Source organism: Equus caballus, chromosome 25 (assembly GCF_041296265.1).
Source record: "Equus caballus isolate H_3958 breed thoroughbred chromosome 25, TB-T2T, whole genome shotgun sequence".
Taxonomy (NCBI): domain Eukaryota; kingdom Metazoa; phylum Chordata; class Mammalia; order Perissodactyla; family Equidae; genus Equus; species Equus caballus.
The window spans coordinates 39,495,978-39,515,946 of NC_091708.1; the positions used below are offsets into that span (position 1 = coordinate 39,495,978).

Genomic DNA, 19,969 nt, shown 5'->3' on the forward strand with positions numbered 1-19,969 from the left:
GGCTCCCTGCCCCCAGGGCGCCAGGCCCCAGAGCCAACCTTGGACCCCGCGCCTGCCCTGTCCCTCCTCCCTCTAGTCCCCCCAGTTGCCTTCTATGACAGGGATGTCATTTCCCTCCCCTAAATATCTGCAAGGCTCTTCCTTGTCCTTCAGGCTTCAGGAAGAACGTCACCTCCTCAGAACTTCCTCTCACAGAGCCCTGTTCTTGTCATCATAGTCCTTATCACTCAGTGGCCTGACTGGGACAGAACCTGTGGTGGGGGCCCCTCCCCTCCCTAGAACTGAGCTCGAGAGCAGTGTCTGGTCTCATCTCACCCATGAGGGAACTGGGGCTCAGAGAGGTGAGGTGACTTGCCCAAGGTCACACAGGCAGGGGGGAGGCAGGACTGGAAAAGCCAGGTGGCCTTGGCTCCAGAACCCCACACTCCCCCAACCCCCTGAGCGGCCAGGTCGCCATCCAAACTGCAAAGTGCACGAGCCAGTGTCCGTCTGAAAAAGCTGGCCGTCTGCTTGTGTGTGAGCTCCCAGCTGGGAGAGTGGGGCACTGTCCGGGGAGGCCCGCAGCCTTGGGCCAGAGAGAGCCGAGCTCGATCCGGAAGACACAGGAGACGAAGTGGGAGTTTAGGTGCATTTATTCCTGTACAAATCATTACAAAACCAAGTCTGGAGTAGCTGCCGGCCCCCACCCCACCACCCCAGTGTGCAATGGCTCGCTGCTGGCCTCTGCCTCCTCCACCTGACCCCTCTCACTCCACAGCCTCCTCCAGGAAGCCCTCCAGCCTTCCCTTCCAGGCTCTGGAAGACCAGGGGGCAAACCCACCCCACTGAGGCCCAGCAATAAAGTGCCTGATGTAGAAGCCAGAACCCAGGTGACAGAGTTCCTGGCCCCCTAGAGCCTTCCCAGACCCAGGTGGGGAAGACCCTTGGATAACTCCAGCAGCTGCGGACAAAGGGGCTGCATGAAACCCCAGTTTGGCTGGGATCCCCCTTTCTCAGCCCCAAAGGCTCCTCTAACAGGTGGAAAGCCTCACAGTCAGATGGCAGAAAAGAGAGCCTGGCTCTTTAAGAGCCAAGCTAATAGCAGCTGGGCAGAGGGGCTGAGAGAAGAGCTGAAGGTTTGTCCCTTTCCTATCAGAGTCCCCCAAACCCTGGGGGAGTTTGCGCAAAAACACCGTCTACTTTCCAAGAGGCGGTGGAGAAGGGAACCCCAGACCCCCAGGGAGCTGAGCCCCCCAGCAAGGGTGGTGATTGGAGGTGTCCAGCCTTAGGGAGGACAGGCTCGAGGCGGTCATTGAGGGAGGTGGCAGGGGGTCACAGACTCCACGTTAGAACCTGACACAGGCAGAAAGGTGCCCAGAGAGGGGGCAAGAGGTTTGTTCAAGGCCACTCTGGGCAGACCGAAGATCCAGACGCTGGCCTCTCACCTCTGGGATGCCCCCCAACACAGACAACCCCACAAATGCCCTGGGCCGGCCTTCAGACAGCTCCCACCCTCACACAAGCTCTCTTCCTGGCTCTGGCGAGTGAGGGGGCAACGCAAAGCTCCCAGCTCCTTGGGACAGGACGCCATTGTCCCAACCAAGAGGAAGTGATTTGAGGTCCATCCTGGGGCTCTGAACCAAGACCTCATGGGAAAGAAAACGTTCTTAGCCTCAGATTACGCAGAAATACCCTGATTGACTGCTCAGACCCTGACTGGACAAGAAATACCCTTGACACCCCTGATTAACCACACCGAAGCCCAAATCCCTGATTGGCCAAGAAATACCCACAAGCCCTGACTAGCGGGAGGATACATCCTCTTCAAGGCCTCGATTGGCCGGGAGACACGCGGGCCAGCCTCGATTGGCCGGGAGCTGGTCCTTGGTCCGGCGGCTGGGCGGAGCACCGCTCCTCCCGTGCCCTTGGCAAGGGGCCCCCCTGCCCCACCCCCGGCAGGCGGCCTAGGTCCAGGAGGGGTGGGAGAAGGTGATTCCGTACAGCTGGGCCCAGGACGAGAAGACCCTCTTCTCGGTGATGAAGCGGTGGTGGTTGCCCTTCCGGCTGTGCTCATTCTGGATGTAGGTGACGCACTCGTCCGGGCCCTTGGGCTCGTAGTAGTGGTAGGGCATGCGCTGCGCGCGGGACCCCTGGCTGGGCAGAGCGGACGGGGCCGTAAGGGCAGGGTGGGCTCCCGAGAGGGCCTTGCATTTTCCAGCTCCTGACCTGCTGTAGGACCCCAGTGGGGGAAATCCCTGCCCCGCCCTGGGCCTCAGTTTCCCCATCTGTAAACTGGGTGTAGGGTGGACTAGGTTTGTGACCATCGAACTTTTTTTTTTCCCCTAACGCAGTGGAAACTTTTCCTTTCCCCAAGAGGGTGGCAGGGTAGGGGAGTGGTAAGGACTGTGGGCCCTGGAGCCTGGCCCTGGCCCCTTACTGTTTGTGGGACCTCAGGCCACTCACAAAACATCCTCCTCAGTTTTTCTCATCTATGAAATGGGGAGAATAACGTACCCTCCCCCCCCTTAGGGTCCCTGTGAAGAGTAAATAAGATAATGAACATAGCCATGCTTGGTCCATGGTCAGCACTCAGTAAAAAACTGCCGTCACCTCGTGGGCTTTTCATATAGCGATAATAATCACAGCTATTATTAATCTACAAACTCTGGACCCCTCTGAGCTTGGGGTGGGGGCCCCTGCGGTAGCTCCAAGGAGCCTAGCTCCCTGCAGAGCAGTGCGAATCCCATGAAACAGAGGACCTCAAAGGCACTCTGGCCAAGGTTTCCAGGCCCCCAGCTCCACCGTGCGGCCAGCGACTGGGCATTGTCCTGGGGGGGGCTCACCTGCAGTAGTCAGGGGGGATCATGCCATAGACGTGCACGTGGTCACACAACTCCACCGCAATCACCATGGTGAACCAGCCTGTGCTCAGCCACGAATGGGACTTCTCCCTGGGGGCAGAGAGGGGTCATGATGAGGGGGCAGGCAGGGAGGAATGGTCAACCCCACAGAGTTTCCCAGAACTCCTCCCACTCACCCGTTGGGGCACTTCCCCTACTGCAGTACCCCCAGCCCAGCCCAACGGTGGCAGCACCGGCATGCTGGCAGAGGGCCTGTCTGGGCAGAGCTGAAGGGCGTGGAGAGAGTTCCTTTGAGAGAAAGAGGAACGGGGCATGCTGGGGATAAACTCCTGGAGGGACTGGTCACACTTGGGCAGGCTGGGAGTGACCATAACCACAGAGCATGCTGGAAACAGCTGTGCCCACGCTAGGAGCAAACTCTTAAGGGGAGACTAATTAGAGAAGGTCATGCTGGGAGTGACTACAGGTTCAGAAGTAGCCAGGAAGTATGAAAGGCATGGAATGAAGTTCTAGCCGAGAACCTAGAGCTGCACTTCCCTCTACAGCACCCACTAGCCACATGTGGGCGTGGGAGCACTTGACACGCAATTGAGACGTGCCATCTGTCAAATACACACTGGACTTCTTAGAGAGTATGAAGAAAAGAACGTAGACTATGCCACTGATCATTTTTGATACTGATTACATGTGGAACTGAAAATATTTTGGATATATTTGATTGAAGGTGGTTCTTTGAAAAGTTTAAAAGAGAATAAACGTCTCATAAGGTTGACAAAGAAGAAGTGAGACAAGACACAAGTTACCAATATCAAGAATAAAAGAGGGGCTGGCCCCGTGGCCGAGTGGTTGAGTTCGCACGCTCTGCTTCAGTGGCCCAGGGTTTCACTGGTTCGGATCCTGGGCACGGACATGGCACCGCTCATCAGGCCATGCTGAGGCGGCGTCTCACATGCCACAACTAGAAGGACTCACAACTAAAAATATACAACCGTGTACCAGGGGGCTTTGGGGAGAAAAAGGAAAAATAAAATCTTAAAAAAAATAATAATAATAAAAGAGAGGATACTATCACAGACCTTGTAGACATTAAAAGAATAATAAGAAAACCATAAAAAACTACATACGTGAATTTGACAACTTAGATGAAAGGGGCCAATTCCTTAAAAACTACAAACTACCAAAACTACCCAAGATGATAACAGATAACCTATAACTATTAAAGAAATTGAATTCAAAGTTTAAAACCTTCTGAGAAAGAACACTGCAGGCCCAAATAGTTTCACTGGCGAATTCTACCAAACATTTAAAGAAGAAATAACACCAATTCTTTACAATCTCTTCTATAAAATAGAAGAACCATTTCCCAATTCATTTTCTGAGGCCAGCATTACCCCGATACCAAAACCAGGCAAAGACAATACAAAATAAACTACAGACCAATAGCTCTCATGAACACAGATACAAAAATCTCAACAAAATATTAACAGATCATATCCAGCCATATATAAAAAGAATGATACACCACAACCAAGCAGAGGTAATTCCAGAAATGAAGGCTGATTCAACATTCAAGAATCAATCAATATAATCCACCATATCAACAGTCTTAAGACAAACCACATGATATCAATTGATACAGAAAGACATTTGATAAAATTCAATATCTAGTAATGATAAAAACTGCTAGCAAACTAGTCAGAGAAGGGAACTTTCTCAACCTGATAAGGAGCAGCTACATAAACCTACAGCTAACATCGTATTCAAGGATGAAAGACTGAATGCTTTCCCAAAAGACTAGAACCAAGGCAAGGACGTCTACTCTCACCACTTCCAATACAATTCAACGTTGTATTGAAAGTCCCAGCCAGTGCAATAACGCAAGAAAAAGAAATAAGAGGCTTACACATTGGAAAGGAAGAAATAAAACTGTTCTTATTTGCATGTCCTTACAACATGATCATCTGGACAGAAAATCCCAAAGAATCTACAAAAATCTCCTAGCACCAATAAGTAAGTTTAGCAAGATTACAGGATATAAGGTCAACACACAAAAGTCAATCATATTTCTATATACTAGCAATGAATAATTGGGAACCCCCCAAAAAATGTGTTAAATATCATTTACAATAGCTCCAAAAATTTTTAAATATTTAGGTATAAATCAAATCAAATATGTACAGGATCTATATGTTGGACATACTGGGTTAAATGAAATATATTAAAATTAATTTTACCTTATTTCTTTTTACTTTTTTTTTTTTTGAGGAAGATTAGACCTGAGCTAACATCTGCTGCCAATCCTCCTCTTTTTGCTGAGGAAAACTGGCCCTGAGCTCACATCTGTGCCCTTCTTCCTCTACTTTAAATGTGGGACGCCTACCACAGCATGGCTTGCCAAGCGGTGCCATGTCCGCACCTGGGATCCGAACCGACGAACCCTGGGCCACCAAAGCAGAACATGCACACTTAACCGCCGTGCGACTGGGCTGGCCCCCCTTTTTACTTTTTTAATGTGGCTATTATAAAAATTTAAATTACATTTGGGGCTCACATTATATTTATATCGGACAGCACTGGCCTAGCTTTTCTAGGGAGATGAGTCAGAGCAAGGCATGCTGGGAATGATGTATCCTTAGAATAGAGCATGCTGGGAGCAACTGTGTGCTTAAAACAAGACGTGCGGAAAAAGTCAAGACCTTCCATGAGGCATGCTATGGGGAGTTCTGCTAGAAAGATGCTAGGAGTGATGCTAGATCTTTCTAGCATCTCCTAGAAAGATGCTTAGAGCAGAGCATGCTGGGAGCCTTTGTGCCTTCAGAGCAATGTATGCTTGGAGGAAACCCTCCTGGGGAGACAAGCCATACAGAGCTGTTGGAAATGACTCAGGCTAAGAGATGGATATGAAAAGAACTCCCCCAGGAAACCTGACCAGCGGGTGGCAAGAAATGACCACACCCTCAGAGCAGTGTATGCTGGGAGCAACAGGCCCACTGGAAGGATCATGCTGAAGGGAGCACAGGGCTGGCCAGAGGAGGCAGGCAGGAGGCTGGTACCTGTCCTTGCCCGTCTCACCCCGGAAGAGGTCGTCAAATTGGCGCATGCGGCTGGGAGAGACGGCATAGGCCTCCAGGTTGGGGAACGCCAGGCCTGCTCGCTGGATGACACGCACGAGGCTGCCCTGGGGCTTCCGCATCCTGTCCGGGGGGCCCCAGAAGATGAACACGGTTTCGGGGGTCCGGTTGACAAACTCCTGGGGCCTTCGCAGCACACGGAACACGCTGGAATGGGCCACCACGCGGAAGGTGGTCTTGTTGCCCACATCGGCTGAGTAGCCCGTGGTGGGGGCATCGTTCATGCGGATTGTGCACTCAGCCCGCTCGATCTCAGGGCCCAGCTTGGTGCCCAGCAGGTGGCTGGAGCTGGTGACAATCACACACTGGCGGCACCGGGAGGGCAGCGTCTGAGGGGGCAAGAAAAGTCAACACTGTCATGACCACTTGGAACCAGGCCCTATGTTCCATACATCCAGGCCTCCAGGAGGCAGGAATTATTACCCATTTTAAAGACAGGGAGACAGAAGCCCATTCACTCAACATCCAACAAATATTTACAGCAAGCTGGCTAGTGACCCAGTCCTGGGGACAGGGCAATGAGCAAGAGGTCCTGCTCCTGCCTTCAAGAAGCTCCCGGTCGGGGAGACACACAGTGAGCAAGTAAAACATTAAAAAATGCCAGGTGGTGGGGCCGGCCCCGTGGCTGAGTGGTTAAGTTCGCACACTCCGCTACAGGCGGCCCAGTGTTTTGTTGGTTCGAATCCTGGGCGCGGACATGGCACTGCTCATCAAACCACGCTGAGGCAGCGTCCCACATGCCACAACTAGAAGGACCCACAACGAAGAATATACAACTGTGTACCAGGGGAGAAAAAGGAAAAAATAAAATCTTTAAAAAAAAAATGCCAGGTGGTAAGTAAAACGTGCTAGGAAGAAAATAAAATAGGGGCAGAGGATGAAGAGTGACAGGAACGGGGGCTCCTCTAGAAAGGTCGTCTGGGGAGGCCTCTCCCAGCTGAGACCTGAGGAGGAAAAGTAGCTTCAGAGGGAAAGCATTCGAGGCAGGAGGCACAGCAAGCCCAGAGGCTCCAAAGTGGGAATGACCCTGGCGTGCTGAGAAGCTAAAGAAGGCCGCTCTGCTGGGGCAGAGGTAAGGAGCGGGGAACAGGACAGTCATACAGGATGTGCCCGAGGTCACACAGCAGAGGAGGACAGGACCCGGATTTGAACCCAGCTCTGTAGGACCACAGAGCCCCAGCCTCAGCCTAGCTCCCCAAAGAGGAGGGACCTCAACTCTCAAAGAGGACATCCTCCCCAGTGCACCCATAACATTTCTGTGTCACTCACAAACAAGAAACCACCTTGTCAGTAAGGAAAGGTTGTGGAGGCTGCCCTGTGCCTCTGTTTCCCCACTGAGGAAATGAGCCAGTTGGAGCCACATGTTCTCTGGGGCCTATTTTCTGCTCATGGAATTCCTGTTCACTATTCAAGGCTAAGCTCAGGTGCCACCTCCTGCAGGCAGCCTTCCCTGAGCAAAGCAACCTACTCTTAAGATGCAGCAACCTGTCCCATGTACCCCAACTGATGGCCTTTCCAGTTCTGCGGAGCTCCAGTTTCCTGGCCTCCCCATCAGGCTGCAAAAGGCTACAAGCCAAGCTCCGCCCCATCCCTTCTGCATGCCCCACACTCACGCTGCTCCACTTTCTCCCCCGTTCCACCTTTTTCATTTCTTTCAAGGGTTCTTAGGGTAGAGAAAGTGTCAGTTGAGTGTTGCTCTGTCTCTGAACACCTGCCAATGGGTCCTTTCCCAGCGAGGGTGTGTCCGGAGCCCAAGGCTCTACACACTGTGTATGCTAAGACCTTCAGAGACGTAGAAGGGTTAGTGAGGGAGGAGAGAGAGGGAGGCAGGGCCTCGGGGAGACCTCCTCCTCCTGGAAGATGGAGTCCATGCCAATAATTTTCTCTCTGGGTGAACTCCAGAAAGACAATCTGAGTTTTGTGGCAACCCAAGGCAAACAGAAGCCCCAGGAATGACTTTTGGCCTGTCTACACAGCTGCAACTCACCAGGGGTAGGGCAATACTCTGCTCTTCCCCTCCCTTGCTGTGTCGCCTTGGACGAGTGACTTCATCTCTCTGAGCCGCGGTTTCCCCATCTCTTCAAGGGAGATAACAGTGCTGACCTCACAGGGTTGGTCTGAGGATTAGTGCTGATCACAGTGCCCAGCACACAGCAGACACTTGACAAACAGCAGTCACTAATATTACTGTTTTTGTGTTGTCAAGTATGTCAGTGTCCTGCTCCCCAACTCTGTGTGGACTCTCCAGCAGAGAGAGAGGTCAGTGAAAACCAGGCACACCTTTCCAAAGGGATTCTGACTCAGGAGATGGAAGGATATCAGCACTAAAGGTGGGGCCTTGGAGAGGACTGAGGCCCAGCGAGGGGCAGGGCACTTGTCCAAGGTCACACGGCAAACAAGGGGCTGAAGGCACTGGACTCCTGGAGTCCACCCTTTCCGTTAGCGTGGACGGAGAGAGTGGAGAGAAGGAGGAGGAGGGGGCCGAGGGGTGGGCAAGGGGGAAGACTAGTCACCAGGTGGCTCCCAGGGAGCTCCCCAAAGTGGCCGCCCTACCTTGTTGCCAAGAAGGGGGACATAGCCTTCGGTGATGCTCCACTTCTTAAAGTCGATGGGCCGGCGGGTGCGGCCCCGCAGGGAGCCATAGTGGAAGACCTCATTGGCACTGTTGGAGCTGTAGAGGATGAGGATGGTGATGAGGGCAAAGAGGATCACGAACACTGCTGACCGCTGCTCCTGGAGAGGGGAGAGGCTGGTGAGGGCCGGCCACCTGCAGGCGCGGCACTGCCCCTCCCTCCTGCTTCTCACACCCAGCTAACTCCTGCTCTTCATTCCAGACCAGTTCGGCACCGCCTCCTCCAGCAAGGCCTCCTCCAGCCCCCTGAGCACCCTTATCACACTGCATTCAAACCACCCCCGGGCCCCAATCAGACCGTGAGCTCTCAGGACTGGGACCCACTCAGCCTTGCTCCCCACAGCATCCCAGCTCCCAGCACCTTCTCCTCTCTGGCTGCAGCTGGAAGGATGCTTAGAGACGGGTGGGTCATTCAAACAAGAGAGTCCAGGTCTTCCCCAAACAGTAAATCTCCATAAATGTTTATCATTCATTTAAACCTAGAGGGGGTGGAGCTGGTCTGGAATCAGGCTGCCTGGGTAGTCGGTGCACCAACACGTCACTGACGGGGCAGGCAAGTGATATCCAAAGTGTCCACTGGCATTTATTTGCTCAGAGTCAGCAAGGCTGGGTGACACCTGGGTGTCCTGGCTCCTTGTGTGGAGTCCCCTGTGCTGGTTAGCGATGTGTTGCTTCTCAGCTCCAAGTTCAACCCTTTTCTTAAGGAAGATTAGCCCTGAGCTAACATCTGCCACCAATCCTCCTCTTTTTGCTGAGGAAGATTGGCCCTGAGCTAACATCCATGCCCATCTTCCTCTACTTTATACGTGGGATGCCTGCCACAGCATGGCTTGACAAGCGGTGCTTAGGTCTGCACCTAGGATCTGAACCAGCGAACCCCAGCCCGCCGAAGTGGAATGTGTGAACTTAACTGCTGTGCCACTGGGCCAGCCCCTCCAAGTTCACCCTTTTTGCCTGCTCTCTGAAAACGGATCTGGGCCCTTTACATGTCTTTCCTTGTCATCTAACTGCATATTAAGCTTTGTCAGTAGAGGGCACTGGAGAGACAGTGCAGGAGGAAAGGTGTTGGCTTCCTGGTTCTGGCGACTTTGCACCTGGTTCCGGTGCACTTGCTCCTACAATGCACATGGCTTCTCCAGCACCTGCTCTGCCCCAGTGCCCAGTGGCCAGCACCTGCCTTCAGGAGTCTGAGAGCAGAGTGCCTCTGGCTCCTGCTGTGATCACAACTGCTCCAGGGTTCAGCTCATGCAGCACACTCAACCACCTGCAACACCCACTGGACCACAAGCGTCCACCCCATGGAGCAGTTCTGTATTGAGCTTGGCGTGCCTCCTAGGAGTCACCTGCTGTGAAGAGCCCTCTCTGTAGCCTGGAGGGTGGATTTATGACATCTCCCACCGCACAGCACCAGTGAGTTCTCTCCATCCAGTGGGCCACAGCTGTGCCCTCTCCAGCAAGGCCTGGATCTCAGCCCAGGGGTGGTGGCTGCTCCTTACACCTGCTATTCCTGTGTTCCTTAGAGTTCCAATCCCTCAACACTCCGATGCCCAGTTATAGTTAATAATTCTTTACATTAAACTCTCCCGTTCAAATTATATGTGTGGTTTCTCTTTTCTAATTGGACCCAGACTGATACACCCACATCACCCCATCCCAACCCTCAGGCACTGCCAAGCCTGTGGTGCAGTGGATCCCAGGAAAGGGGTGGGCAGGCCCAGGCACACAGTAGGTGCTCAGGGAAACATGAATGAATGGATGGTGGGGAATCCTGACACCCTCAGAGTGACACTCACAACATTCTGTCATCTTTGACTCTGACCACTGTCCCCTCCCCCAGCCTTCCCTTCCCCCTCCCTAACCCCCAGCCCCTGCACAGCACTCCACAGTCACCTTCTTGGGCAAACCTTCGCCACAGATGGACCAGTCAAGCCAGGAGGACAGAGCTGCACCTCGGCCCAGAGAAAGGCAGGAGCCTGCCCAAAGCCACAGAGATCAGTGGCCACCGCAGGGCTCAAACCAGGGCCTCCCAGGCACCAGCTGTGTCTTGGGGGGGAAGAGAGCCTCATGGTGGCCTGGATCTGAGGCAGGTCCAAAGGAGCCCATTTCACCGACGGCAGTAAGAGGCTGAGATGGGGACAAGAAATGAAGGGAGACTTACTCTGTTGCTACTCATCTCTCTCTGGTGTCTACTGAGGGGCAGGGGCCAGCGTCCTGCAGGTGGCCCAGGGGGCAGAGACGTGGGGTCACACCTGCAAGCCACAGAAAGGGTTATGGCCTGGGTGCTCTCCCCTAGGTCCAGCTGGTCAAATGCTACACCCTCCCCACCCGCGCCAACTCTCCTACCCACCCATGACTTCAGGGCTCAGGGCTGTATCCATTTTGCAGATGGAGACACTGATGCCCAGAAAGGGCAGGAAGATGCCTGAGGTCACACAGTCAAGGGGTGGCAGAGCCCTGCCTGCCTCTCTGCCCCCCGCTCTCTCCCACTCTACTCCCTGAGCAGGGGCCTCCTCACACCCTGGCTCCCCAGGCAGCTGGCAGGCCTAAAGCTCCTCTGCTGGGGGACCTGCTCCCCACCCCGCAGAAGCCTCATTCACACCCCTATTCTAAACCTTGCCTTAGTCCCCATGGCCTCAGAAAAAAGCAACATCCTGGTGAGTCCCAAAACTCCTCTGTACTTGCACCCTTCCAGGTCTTGCATAAACTATGTTCTCTGTCTGGAATCCCAGCCCTCCCGCACCCTGCTCACGCCCACTCATCCTCCAAGCCTGGGGGCGCCGGGAACTTCCCCTGCGGGTCACCCCTCGCCAGGCTGAGAGCTCTCTGAGGACGCAGCCGGCACACGTCCTCACTCACATTCTCTGCTGTGCCTCCAGAGCCACGTGCACGGGTGCAGGAGGACCGCTGAATGACTTCCTTAATTAATAACGAGTAAGATCTTGGGGGTTAAGGGCACAGACTCATCTGTCAAGTGGCTACAGCCACAGCCCCACCCTCAAAGGGTGGGTGAGGAGGCTGGGCCCGGGCCGTGAGGGGACAAGCCCAGCTCTGCTCCACACTCCCCAACCGACCCCCCATCCTCGCAGGACCTCACTCCTCTCCAGATCTCAATTTCCCCACCTGTCAAAAGGAAATAAGTACGTGTCCAGCCACCTCCAGCAGACTCAAGGACAGAAGACATTAAGGGAGGGAGAGTGTGCAGAGGGAGAAACCGGGGCCTCAGGATCCCCAGCTTCGTCCTCCCGTCCAGGGGCCTCCCAGCTCCCGCCACTATCTCCGCCCCCTGACCCAGCCGCGGTTTACTCCCTACACTGCCACCAGGAATAGCCAAAGAATCTCACGCCGAAGGAGGCTCCCCCCAACACGCCGCTCCTGATTGGCCACGTCCTGACTCCGCCCACTACCAAAGCCCGCCCCCTCTCCCCGGGAGTCCCCCTCCCTCCTCCCAAGCCTGGTTTCGGATTTCTCCCGGGCCAATGGTCAGGAAGGCCCTGGGACAGTCCCCGCGGTACAGATCAGGAAACTGAGGCTCATCAGAAGGGAAGAGTGGCTTGTCCTTGAACTCACAGCCCGTCAGGGCAAAAGACAGGAGTCCAGAATCCCAGGGTCGCCTCATCAGCCCTGACACTACCGGCATTCCAGGCCCTCAGGGGTCCAGCCGCCTCCCTGAGGTGAGCTCCCCCTGTCTTGAGGGATGCTCCATGCTCCAGACACACTAGAGCACGCCGGTCCCCAGGCCCACCCCCTCATTCCCCACCTTTGCCTGAGCAGTGCCCTCAGCCAGGACCACCATCCCCCTGGTCAGCCCTGTCACAATCCTGCTCTGAGAAGGCCATGGTCAGTACAGCATCTCAAGTGCGACTGCGTATCCCGGTTCCACCACTTACTGGCTGAGGGGCCTCGGGCAAGCCATGGGACCTCTCTGAGCCTCAGTTTCCTCATCTGTGAAATGGGAATAATAAGAGTAGGTGACTCACAGCGTTGTTGCAAGGATTCGAGCAGATGTGGCAAGGGAAGCACAGGGCTTGCAAGTGCTCGGTCAGTGCCAGCAGCTGTTAGTCTTGGGGTTGTCCATTGTTCAACCGTTCAAGGCCAGCCTCACCACGAGTTTGCCAGTGACACACTCCCCCCCTTCTCTGACCCCCAGCCCAGCCACTTCCCTCTAACACGAAGGAACGCATGCAGGGAGCCGGGCTACCCATCACCCACTCACTGAATCCTCCTGGCAACGCTGCATGATAAGGGCTCTGATTCCCCATTTCACAGATAAGGAGACCGAGGTCCAGAAAGGCAAAGCGCCTTGCAGGGCAGCCCAGAGCCTGCTGGGGACCCTTGCTTGTTTACAGAGAGCAACCCAGGGCTGGAACGGGCCAGGGGCCACCCAGTGCGCCCAGGACCTGGCTCGGCACCACACCCGGGCGCAGGCCTGTTGGGAAGCGACTTGCTCAGGCTGGGGAGGCGGCAGCCCGGAGCGCCGGGCCGGGAGCGTGGACTCAGCCCCGAGGCGGGCCGCGCGGGCCCCGCAGGACGCCTGAGTCCGTAGGCTAGAGGTGGGGGCCACACCCTGCCCTCTGTGTGCGGGCTTCGCCTCTCCCCACCCGGGGAGTCCTCCCGCAGGGTCGGGACGCCCCCACGATCCGCGTGGGAGGAGGGCTCCGGGGAAAAGGGGGAGGGGGACTCCTAATTCCGAGATGGGGGGCGCCAAGCCAGTGGATCCACCTAGGGGGGCGACTCACCCTCTGCGCCCCGCTTTGCTGTTCCCTCCCAAACTCCCGCACTCCGGGGGGTCCGGAGCCCTAGCCCCAGCTAGGAAGAGATGGGAGGCAGGAGGGTGGCAGGGACCCCGAGCTCTAATGGGGTAGTCAGCGGCAGGAGGCCCCGCGAACCCGCGACAGCCCTTGGGCGCAGGGACCGCGATCTTGGGGCGCGGTTGCCAAGAGAGAGTAGGTCTAGGGGAGCCCCCGGGGCCCCCGCATCGATCCTTATCCCCACGGCCCCCCCTCCCGCCGGCACAGGCAGCGCCCCCTCCCGCCGCCCGCCCCGCGCCGCGCCCGCTCACCTCCCCCGGGGAGCGCCGGCCCCCGCGGCCCCCGAGCCCCTCACATGGCGCCGGGAGCCGAGGGCCGGGGTCCGCGCTCCTCCGGCCGCCCAGGCCCGCTGCAGCCCGGCCGCCGGGTCCTAGCGCCGCCGCTCGCCGCTCGGGCCTGGGAAGCAGGCGGAGCCTCGAGGGGCCGCGGGTGGCCCCGCCCAGGGGCGGCGCCGGGGGCGGGGAAGGGTGAGGGGCAGGCGACCCCGGGCCGGGCCACGTGAGCGCCTCGCTGACCCCTCTGGGCAGCCCACAGGGACAGCGACACTGACAACAGCTTCTGGAGTCCTCTGGGTCAGGCCCACTTCTATCTCGCGTTATTGACACCACGACCGGGATGGGGAAACTGAGTCCCGGGGCACCCTGCGCTTGTTGAGTTTCTCCCTGGCTCCCCTACCCCGGGCCTCCAGAGCCCGGTACCCAGTAGTCACCCTGGGTGAACTCAGGGATCCACCTTTGGATTCAAGTCCAGCTCTGCCATCTACTAGCTGTGCGATTACTTACCTTTCCCCTGCCTCTGGAAAATAGAACCACCACCTCAAAGTGTGTTGTAAGGATTAAAATTGCTATGTTACTTCTAAGTATCAGGGTATTCATTGCATCATTTTATGCCATGGTGAAAAATAACTTAGGTAGCCATGATACCGGCCTGGTTAAATAAACAAATGCACAGCCCTGTGGAAATGCACGATGCGGATCAAGATGCACTGACAGGAAGAGATGTTTAAGTGGAGGATATTTAAGTGGAGAAAGAGAGTTAGAGAACTGCATCTCTATAATCACTTTGGAAAACATGCTATAAAAATTTGCATTCCACTCCTGGGTGTATACCCTGGAGAAATTCTTGCACATGTACACAACAAAGTTCAGAGCAGCATTGCTTGAAACAATACAAAACTGGGAACAGCCCATCTATCCATCCACAGGAGAATGGAATTTTTTTATATTTTGGTCTGGTCACCATGTGGAATATTATATAGCAAGGAAAAATGAATGAGCTACAATTATATGGATGGATCTCAGAGATATGAGGGGTGAAAAAGACAAGTCTTGGAAGACAAACGAAACTATACAATACATTGTTTAAGCCTACAGTGGCCGGCAGATCACCTCTCATAGCTGGGGATGGGAGACAGCTTTTGCCTATCAGAGTGATTAAAGTTTTAAAAGCAAAACTCAAGAACAGGGGCCACCCGGTGGCACAGCGGTTAAGTGTGTACATTCTCCTTCTCGGCGGCCCAGGGTTTGCTGGCCTGGATCCTGGGTGGGGACATGGCACCGCTTGTCACGCCATGCTGTGGTAGGCATCCCACATATAAAGTAGAGGAAGATGGGCATGGATGTGAGCTCAGGGCCAGGCTTCCTCAGCAAAAAAGAGGAGGATTGGCAGCAGATGTTAGCTCAGAGCTAATCTTTCTCAAAAAAAAAAAAAAAGTCAAGAACACAGTTCCCCCCCGTGGGGGATGCAGGGACGTAGGAAAGGAGAGGAATGCGGGGCTGTGCTGTTCAAGTAATGGTCTGCTCTTTAAGTGCAACACAGGTTCAACAGGTTCATTATATTATTATATCTTCTAACTTACAAGAAGGATGCATGCTGTCATTTGTGCGTATCACAGTATTTAAAAAGAAAAGTGAAAAAAAGAGGAAAAATAAATCAGATGAAAGTAAGGAGATATCTTTTGCTTGTTATGGTGATTAAAGTGTTAATAGTGTTTATTACCAGAATGGTGAGATGATGGGCTGTTTCTTTACTTTTAGCTTAACTATATTTTCCAAAAATTTTAGGATAATGGTCACATAATGTTTTTATATTTAAAAACTTATTTTGGGGCCCGGCCCAGTGGCGTAGTGATTAAGTTCACATGCTCCACTTTGGCAGCCTGGGGTTCACAGGTTCAGATCCCAGGCACGGACCTACACACTGCTCATCAAGCCAGGCTGTGGCAGCGTCCCACATACAAAATAGAGGAAGATAGGCACAGATGTGAACTCAGGGCCTATCTTCCTTAGCACAAAGAGGAAGATTGGCACAAGATGTTAGTTCAGGGCCAATCTTCCTCACCAAAAAAAAAAAAGAAAGAAAAAGGGGGCCCAGTCCTGTGGCCTAGTGTTTGAGTTCAGAGTGTTCCACTTCGGCGGCCCAGGTTTGGTTCCCAGGCATGGACCTACACCACTCGTCAGTGGCCACGCTGTGGCAGCGACCCACATACAAAATAAGGAAGATTGGCACAGATGTTAGCTCGGGTGAATCTTCCTCAGCAAAAACAAACAAACAAACAAAACCACTTATTTTTAATTTATAAAAAAAAGGAGCTGCATATATAGCATGATTCCTTTCTTAAATACAACTATGCCTCTATGTTTGTAAACACACACAAAACCTGTCTGGAAGAATCCACATGGGATTACCAGTGGTAGTTTCCCTTGGAGAGGGGATGTGGGGCGGAGCGGTGGGTGCTGCCTTCATTTTTTGCTTATAAACTTCCAGGTTGTTTGCACTCGACTGATTTGGTAAGTTAATACCACTTTGTTTTTAATTAAAACAAAAGGCAGCAGGCCCCCAGGGTCTGGCCTCCAGGCTGTAGAGACACAGCCCGCTAGGCAGTGGGGGATACTGGGAGGGAATGGGGAGGGCCACAAGTGGATGAGGAGGCTTCCTGCCCCTCTGGTGTCTACCTCCATCTGCTTCCTGAGCCTCAGCCCCAGCCCCACCCCGGCCCTGCTAGGAGCCTGACCCCACGCAGGGCGGAAACCACTGAGCTGGGGCAGGGCAGTCGGGCAGGAAGCCTGATTAACTCCACTTCTGGGGGCTCAGAGAAGGGGAGCCCCTTGCCCGAGGTCACTAAGCAAGTTGGAGGATGCCCCAGGGGTGGAGGCATCTTATCCCCAGCCCTTCTTCCTGCCCCAGGTCAACGACCTGGCCTCCAGGAATAAGAGGGTGCGGCAATGCAGGGAAGTACAGAACCACTATGTCATATGCCTGAAACTAACATTGCATGTACTTAAAAAAAAAAAGGGAGGGTGTGACAGTCCAGCTCAGGGTCCAAATCTGGACCTGGAGGTACCCCCTCAGGCCTGCTGTGTCTCCAGGCCCAGGCTCACTCCAGGAGGCCCTGCTTTAGGGCTGGCTTCCCTTTCCTGGGCCCAAAACAGTAACCACCACGTCAGTAATAATAATGATATGAGAAACAACAGCTCCCGTGTGCCCAGTGCTTTTTCTTGTGCTAAGCACTTTGCAAACGTACCTCATCGAGTCCTTAAAATAACCTATGATATGGGTACTACTGTTACCTCACTTTCCAGAGGGAGAAAATGAGGCCGAGAGGATACTCAGGGGCCGGAGCTGAGATTCCCCCAGCGCTGGCTGATAAATAACCACAAGCCAGTCTGCTCAGAGCCCCAGGCCTGCCCCACACCCACACCCGCACCTTCACCTTCAAGGATGTGGCTGCGGCTGATCCTGGTGCCACTCCCTGAGGTGGCCTGGAGCAAATCCTCCCCACCAGGCCCTCCCTGTGGTCTGGGGCAGATGGCCTCTGCTTCAGCCCTTCCTGTCCCAGGGCAGGCACCTGGTGTGACCCCCCCCCCCTCACCCCCCTGTTCTTACCCTGTAGCAATCGTCACACTGTCAGGATCTTTCCCTTCCACAGGGTCTTGGAGAGACCCCTCAGAGAACTCCTCACCTGCCACCCCGGCTCCCAGTTTAGAGATTGAAACCAAGACCCCTAGAACGGCAGGACTTGCCCAAGACTCCCCATTGGGTCCTAGACAGCTGGGGTGGGAGCCAGGCCTGGCGACTCCAGCCTGTCTCCCTCTGGGCAGAGGAGCCCGAGGGAGCGGCCGCTGGAAGGGAGGATTCCCAGCAGGCAAGGACCTGCGTGCGTACGGAGGCTGCTGCAAGCACACATTCCAAGACCTGGGCACTGGGTCTGGAACGGGGACGTGCCTGGCTCTTCACAGGCAAAGGCTGGAGTGGCCAGGCTGGCCACGGGTGCCCACCGGTACCCAGAAGAACCCACATCCTTTCCTCACCTGGCCAGATGAGCTTTGAGTGTAGGTTCCTGGCCTGACTCCAAGATCCTTCTGGAGGAGGAGCCCCTTAAGAAACCTCCAGGCTGAGGCTCATCTGCCTCCCCATCTGTCCCCACGAGGAAGTAGGCAGGTCCCCCACGAGGAGACAAAGGTGCCAGGGTGTGGACAGGAAAACAGAGGCCCAGAGAGGGACTGCACACAAAGATGCCCCCCATACATACTCTTTGGAGCCAGGAGGAGGCGCCTGCCTTCCCCTCACTTACCTCCCGGCAGCTGCAGGAACTGAGGTGGCAGAGAAGGGGGGCTCCTCCGAGAGCCTTCAGTAGGCCCCAACCCAGTCACCAGAGAAGCCAGGGGTCATCTTCATCCGCCTGGGAAGTGGCTGGTGGACTGCTCCTGCCAGGCCACCACCCAGAAACTCACAGTCTGGGCCAACCCAGCAGTAAATACCTCACGCACGGGGCAGGCCCAGGACAGAGGCACGCTGTGCACGGGGCCAAGGGGCTGGGCCAGCATCTGTGTGGGGCGCAGGGATGAAGCAGGAGGAGGAGGCACCTCCCGGGAAGGGGCTGAGGTCGAATCCCATCAGGGGCTGCTGCGAGCAGGGAGCCAGCTGACCCCAGTATCAGGTGCTAGCCCTGGGGACAGGCACTTTACAGGTGTCCTCTGTCTGAATTCATACAATCCTAGAAGGTAGGAACAACTTGAGAACCTTTTTTTTTTTTTTTAGGAAGATTAGCCCTGAGCTAACTACTGCCAATCCTCCTCTTTTTGCTGAGGAAGACTGGCCCTGAGCTAACATCCATGCCCATCTTCCTCTACTTCATACGTGGGATGCCTGCCACAGCATGGCTTTTTCCAAGCAGTGCCACATCCACACCCGGGATCCAAACTGGCGAACCCTGGGCCCCCGAGAAGTGGAACATGCAAACTGAACCACTGCGCCACCGGGCCAGCCCCAAATACCTTTTTTAAATGTTAGTGCCATCAAGTCGATCCTGACGCCTCGCAATCCTGTGGACAGCAGAGCGGAACCTGCCCAGTCCTCTGCACCATCCTCTCACCTTCGGGGCTCTATCAGACAGTGTTCTGCTGCTATTCATAGGGTTTGCATGGCCACTTTTCTCCGAAGCGGGTGGCCAGGTCCTTCTCCCTAGTCTCTTAGTCTGGAAGCTCCGCTGAAACCTGTCCACCGTGCAGTATTTGAAATACCAGTAGCACGGCTTTCACCGTCACGTAGCCACCACAGTATGACAACCGACACACAGGTGGTGTGGTTCCCTGACCAGGAAATGAACCCGAGCTGCTCTTAACCACCTGACCCCCAGGGCTGGCTTTTACAGATGAGGAAGCTGAGGCCCGGAGAGAAGCACTAATCTCCCAGGATCCCACAGCAGGAAGTAGAGGCAGAATGAGGCCAGGTCTGACTCCAGAGCCCCGCCTCAGAGCCCGGCAGTTCCCCAACCTCCTGCCTGCTGGGTCACATCCCACTCTTGCCTCTGCACCACACCTGCCCCAACACTGGCCACCGCCAGGCAGCGGCTGTGTTTCGGCTGCCAGCCTGCTCCCTCCCACCACAGGGCCCCCTACTTCCCTAGCTCAGGGCTCTCCTCCCCCCTCCCATGGTTGCAGAGCCTTCTGGGCCCGCCTGGCACTGTGTGGGGGAGGCAGAGCATAAAAGGCAGTGCTGTCAGCCGGCCGGGTGCCAGGTCCCCAGGCTCTGAGAAGGCTGGGCATGGGAGGTGGGGCACGCCAGGACAGTCAGACTCCTTGCCACCACCTGCTACATCATTTGTGGGGTCCAGTGCAAAATAAAAACGCGTGGCTTCTTGTTAAAACAAAAAACTAAGAATTTCAAGTCGGCAACAGCAGAGCATTAAGCTAAGCAGAGCGCCCCGAGCAACTGCACAGGTCACATGCCCATGAAGGGGGCCCTGATCCTTGGAGCTGGAAGCTGGAACCCCGGGGCTCCTTCCCAGCTGAGAGCCTGAGGTCCTCCTGGCTCATCTGGAAAATGGGCTAACACTGGCGGGCCCCCACCGCCCCCCCCCAGCCCCGCAGGGTGACTGCACGCCCCTGCTAACTGTTCGCTGGTGGGCCTGCTTTTCCCACTTTATAGGCGAGGAAACTGAAGCTCAGAGCCTCGGGCCTGCCCTCCACTGTCCTCTCTTGCAGTAATGAAATCCAGAGCTAACAGGGAATTAACTGGCAAGGTCCTTGGAATATGACCACAGACCAGAGGGTGACA

The 19,969-nt window shown here is 55.2% G+C and overlaps 1 protein-coding gene across 16 annotated transcripts; it reads right to left on the reverse strand.

Annotated features, from left to right (window-relative positions):
• Nucleotides 1–614: 614 nt before the first annotated feature.
• On the reverse strand, nucleotides 615–19,397 carry ST6GALNAC6 (ST6 N-acetylgalactosaminide alpha-2,6-sialyltransferase 6). Of its 16 annotated transcripts, XM_070250857.1 has the most exons (8): nucleotides 13,663–13,762; nucleotides 12,491–12,545; nucleotides 11,460–11,723; nucleotides 10,762–10,852; nucleotides 8,525–8,704; nucleotides 5,894–6,300; nucleotides 2,823–2,930; nucleotides 615–2,133 (listed from the first exon to the last, which is right to left on the reverse strand). In XM_070250857.1, coding segments are annotated over exons 3-8 (978 nt in total). In that variant the 5' UTR covers nucleotides 11,462–11,723; nucleotides 12,491–12,545; nucleotides 13,663–13,762; the 3' UTR covers nucleotides 615–1,943. The 16 variants fall into 16 exon arrangements, with proteins under 16 accessions (XP_070106958.1, XP_005605863.1, XP_070106952.1 ...); XM_005605806.4 differs by lacking the exons at nucleotides 11,460–11,723; nucleotides 12,491–12,545; nucleotides 13,663–13,762 and adding exons at nucleotides 17,985–18,407; nucleotides 18,688–19,397; XM_070250851.1 differs by lacking the exons at nucleotides 11,460–11,723; nucleotides 13,663–13,762 and adding an exon at nucleotides 18,688–18,996.
• Nucleotides 19,398–19,969: the final 572 nt, after the last annotated feature.

Coding starts and splice junctions, on each gene's coding strand:
- ST6GALNAC6 (XM_070250851.1), bottom strand. CDS start 18,709: ATGGCACTAACATTTAAAAAAG. Junction 10,853..12,490: donor TGCCCGAGGCCCCTCAGCCA/GTAAGTGGTGGA, acceptor TGTGGCTTGCAG/GTGTGACCCCACGTCTCTGC. Junction 2,931..5,893: donor GGTGAGACGGGCAAGGACAG/GTACCAGCCTCC, acceptor CTCTGCCCCCAG/GGAGAAGTCCCATTCGTGGC.